This window comes from Lipotes vexillifer, unplaced genomic scaffold (assembly GCF_000442215.2).
Source record: "Lipotes vexillifer unplaced genomic scaffold, Lipotes_vexillifer_v1.1 scaffold1934, whole genome shotgun sequence".
NCBI classification, from domain to species: domain Eukaryota; kingdom Metazoa; phylum Chordata; class Mammalia; order Artiodactyla; family Lipotidae; genus Lipotes; species Lipotes vexillifer.
In genome coordinates this window covers 82,939-87,965 of record NW_006791881.1, presented here as the reverse complement: position 1 = coordinate 87,965, position 5,027 = coordinate 82,939, and the positions used below count along the sequence as shown (strand labels likewise).

The 5,027-nt window shown below is 42.3% G+C and overlaps 1 protein-coding gene across 1 annotated transcript in view; it reads right to left on the bottom strand.

Annotated features, from left to right (window-relative positions):
- Positions 1-263: 263 nt before the first annotated feature.
- Positions 264-5,027, bottom strand: part of GPD1L (glycerol-3-phosphate dehydrogenase 1 like) — a 57,977-nt gene continuing 53,213 nt past the window's right edge. The window contains exon 8 of the mRNA XM_007464915.1: positions 264-632. Coding sequence (XP_007464977.1) covers positions 536-632 — 97 coding nt within the window. The 3' untranslated portion in view covers positions 264-535. The remainder of the gene's footprint in view (positions 633-5,027) is intronic.

The following is a 5,027-nucleotide window of genomic DNA, read 5'->3' as shown; positions in this document are numbered from 1 at the left end:
AAAAAAAAAAAGATCAACCCACAATGAAAGTAGTTAATTATGTTGGCTTTGAGATAGCGTTTAAAAGTTACAGTATGTTGATCTTTGAACTCACTCACTCGTCCACTTTACCATGTTAATGTTGGTTAAATTTTAACCTCAAGAGGATGAGAAAAAAAAAATTCCTTCACTGGAATACGTAGGAATTAGATCAAAACCTTTTCGCTACGATAGTTCCAATCTGATAAGCTACCACAGTGGGAAAATTTCAACAGTGATTTTTAAAAAGGGCCTTTAATTTTGGTTCATAGAAATATCCACAGAATGAAAAAGGAACACACACTCACACGTTCATATATGTGCGTCTAGATGTTGCCCAGTAACATCTTAGCCAATGAACTTCATCTCGCAATTCAAAAATGAACCTGTAAAAATTCATACACATCCATGATGGGATTACGGTCAAGCAAACATCTTGTTGCCAAGTCCCGGTTTTCCATCTGAATCCAAATGACTGCAAAGGCAGGCCTTTCCCTGACAGGTTTCAAGATTCACTTTATATATGCTCTGGATGGCTCTGGAGACAAGACAACATCTCTTGAACGGGCCTGCCTTCGTAGCAGATCTGGTACACCGCAGTGAACAACGGAAACCTGGTCGAGGGGACAGGAAAAGACAAGTTAAGCCATCTGGCCTACCTCACAGAACCTACTAGTCTTTCTCTCCTGCCTAACGGACTACAGACTAGCATATGCTAGTATTGGAAAACAAAGCGACCGCCTTCACATCCCTCCATTATTTGGTCTGCAGAGAGCCTCTGCATGGTGGCTGTAAGAACTTGGTACAACCTAAACCATCCCCTGCCTCGTTGTTTGGAGTTCGCCATCTACACTCACATCCCAGGGTAGGTCTTTACAGGGTGATCTGTGGTCAATGACATCAAGAGTTGTGGATCAGGCTCTTGGCCAAATCTAAAATGAATCCAAGTTTTTGTCACTACTTTAAAAGGTTGGAGAATAAATTTTAAATCGCAGGGAGGTACTGCTCTTGCTTCTCCAAAAAGAATCATCCAAGAATGAAGATGAGGCAGCCCACACAGCACCATAAATAATGCAGGCCTGGAACATTCTCAAAAGAATCAACGTGGGGACCCACAATTAGCGAAGTGCTGATCTCAGGTTGGAAGTGGGGTTTATTCTGCCTTTTCTTCCAAGATGTGAACACAGGTATAAATGAAAGTTTAAAATGGATGAGGGCACGAAGGAGTGAGCTAATAATCCACTGTAAGAAAAGATAACATTATCCCAGAGTACTGCTGGCTCAGAAAGTTATTTATTTTTTTTAATGGCAAAAATCACTAAGGAAATAACTTTATAATTTCAATCAGGCTTTTAAACACACACACACACACACCACACACACACACACACACACACACACACACACACACACACAGCCTAAAGTGAGCTTGAAAGAATCACAGGAATCTTAAAAGCCATTCTGAAAGTTATCTAGTTAAGCATCCTATAATGACAATGTAATTTAAGAACAGCAAACAGTGCTGATTAGTCATATGTCTTTATGACAGTCTGTCACTGTGGGTTTTTTTTTTGTTTTTTTTTGTTTTTTTTGCGGTACGTGGGCCTCTCACTGTTATGGCCTCTCCCGTTGCGGAGCACAGGCTCCGGACGCGCAGGCTCATTGGCCATGGCTCATGGGCCCAGCCGCTCCGCGGCATGTGGGATATTCCCAGACCGGGGCACGAACCCGTGTCCCGTGCATCGGCAGGCGGACTCTCAACCACTGCGCCACCAGGGAAGCCCCACTGTGGGTTTTTTAAGGTTCAGAATGTTCTGGGGGTTTTTTGGAGTCAGGTAGAGAATCAAATCTGACTCCATAGCCTATTAACTTTGGGCAAGTTTCACAAACCCTCTGACCCTGTTGCTCATCTGCAAAATGGGGCTGGACACTCAAGATTACTGTAGTAACTGACTTATGTGTAAGGTGGACAGTACGACACTTGACATATGGTGGATGTGCAATAAATAAACAGCTTATAAATGCAGCCACAGGGTGGCCACTGGGTCCCAGACTGTTCGAGAGGACAGGGGCCCAAGCCTAGTTTGTTCACCTCCACATCAGCACAGCCTGGCCCAGTGCAGGCAAGGGGCAGGTGCTCAGTAAGTATTTGTTGAATAAATTCTTGTGAATGGGAGTTAGAGCCTGGAGATTTCAACCCCTTCCATGGCTGAGTTTTCCTCTTCCTAAGATGAGAACAACTTCTATGTCCCTCAAGCAGGGTGGCAGGTGGTTAAGTGGCCACCCGAAACCATTCCCAACCCCTTTCTCTCCTTATCGGGATTGGAAATAGCCTAAAGGCTCACTTTCTCAGCCTTTCTTTAACCTAGAATTGGCCCAGTAATTTCTAGCCAGCAAGACACAATACATCTGGGAGAGTTTCTGGGGAAGATCTTTCTCTCCTTGAGAGGCACTGGAGGAAAAATCTGCTACCCAGACTGTCCTTGCTCCCTGCCCCTGAGTGTAGTTGTGTATGTGATGCTTGGAGCTGCTGGAGCCATCTTGAAGCTTTGAGGGAAGGTTAACAAGATCATTAAGCTTCTAATCCAGAGGCACTGAGCCAACACTAATAATGTCCACCTCCAGATTCTTTGTTACGTGGGAAAAATAACCCTACTGTTCAAGGCATTTTAACTGGGCGTTGCTCCTGAAGCCAAGAGCAATTTTCATGACCAGCCATTTCCAAAACGTGTTCTGTAGATGAGATGTTAACAAGTGATACAGAGGTAGGGAGACAGGGGATTTCTATCAATAAGTAATTTATTTAACCCTCACAACTGCCCTATGAGATGGATAATATTATCTCCACTCTATAGATGAGGAAACTGAGGAGGCACAGTTTCTGACTTTGTAGCCAACACTCAACCACTACGTTATAATGCCCATCTAAATGCTATTTTCTAAATTTTAAAATGCTACAAAGCCAATTAGATCAGTTTGGGGGACTCTCTAAAGAAGGTTAGAAGTGAAAGGAGGACAAGGAAACTATAAACAGAATGAAAAGACAACCTAGTGGATGGGAGAAGATATTTGCAAATGGTATGACCAATAAGGGGTTAATATCCAACATGTATAAACAGCTCATACAACTCAACAACAAGAAAACAAACAACCCGATTAAAAAATGAGCAGAAGAAGTGAATATACATTTTTCCAAAGAGGAGATGCAGATGGCCAACAGGCACATGAAAAGATGCTCAATTATCAGGGAAATGCAAATCAAAACCACCATGAGATATCACTTCACACCTGTCAGAATGGCTGTCATCAAAAGGAACATGAATAACAAATGTTGGCCAGGATGTGCAAAAAATTTACAGGCCTATTGGTGGGAATGTAAATTGGTAGAGCCACTGTGGAAAACAGTATGGAGGTTTTTCAAAACACTAAAAATAGAACTACCATACGACCCAGCAATCCCACTACTGGGCATATATCTGAAAAAAACAAAAGCATTAATTTGAAAAGATATATGCACCCCAATATTCATAGCAGCATTATTTACAATTGCCAAGATATGGAAGCAACCTAAATGGTCATCAACAGATGAATGGATAAAGAAGATGTGGTATATATAAACAACGGAATACTACTCAACCATAAAAAAGAACGAAATTTGGCCATTTGCAGCAAATGGACTTGGAGGGTATTATGCTAAGTGAAATAAGTCAGAGAAAGACAAATACTGTACCATATCACTTATATGTGGAATCTAAAAAATACAACAAACAAGTGGATATAACAAAGAAAGAAGCAGACTCACAGATAGAACAAACTAGTGGTTACCAGCGAGGACGAGGAGAGGGAGGGGGGAGGGGCAATACAGGAGTGGGAGAACAGGAGGTACAAACTATTATGTATAAAATAAGCTACATGCATATGTTTTGTAACATGAGGAATACAGCCAATATTTTATAATAACTGTAAATCGAGTATAACCTTTAAAAACTGTGATTCACTATATTGTACACCTGTAGCATAGAATATTGCACAGCAACAATACTTCCTAAAAAATAAATATTTTTTTTCAAAAAGTGAAAGGAAGACAAAAGATAATATTTTATTAAAAAATGGGCATAAACCAAATAAATCAGCTATCCTACTAATGGATACTGAGGGCTTAGATGTGTCAGGCCTCAATCATGAGCAGGGATGTGCAGTATTATAAATGAGGCCCCAGCCCTCAAGGAGCTTACAACACTGTTATGGGCTGATTGTACCCCTCCCCCAAACTCACCCAATGCCCCAGCCCCTCAGAATGACTATATTTGGAGACAGGGCACTGAAGGAGGTAATGAAGTGAAAAGAGTTCATTAAGATGGACCGTGGGACTTTCCCAGCAGTCCAGCGGTTATCACTCTGCCTTCCAATGCAGGAGGCTCGGGCTCGATCCCTGGTCAGGGAACTAAGATACCACACGCCGGGTGGTGTGGCCAAAAAAAAAAAAAAAGATGGGCCCTAAACCAATACGGCTGCAGTCCTCATAAGAAAAGGAGACTAGGACTCAGATGTACACAGCGGGGACCATGAGAAGATGCCGGGAGAAGAGGCTTCAGAGAGGTCAACCCTGCTGACACCTTCGATTTCTGTCCTCTATAACTGTGAGAAACAAATTTCTGTTGTGTGAGCCACTCTGTCTGTGGCATTTTGCTGTGGCAGCCCAAGCAGATTAATACAAACACCTGATACACATGTGAGTGACATAAAGACACAGGCACAAGGACGTTAAATAAAGCAAATTTCACAACAGCAGAAAAACCCCAACAATGTCTATTAATGTCTTAATTGTCTATCAAGAGAAGGTTGGTTAATAAATAAACTGAGGTTCTCCCACACCATGGAATGTTCTGCAGCCATTAAATGAGACCTCTAGGTGCAGATGTGGAATGATTTTCAAAATATATCCTAGGGGGGCTTCCCTGGTGGTGCAGTGGTTGAGAGTCCGCCTGCCGATGCAGGGGACACGGGTT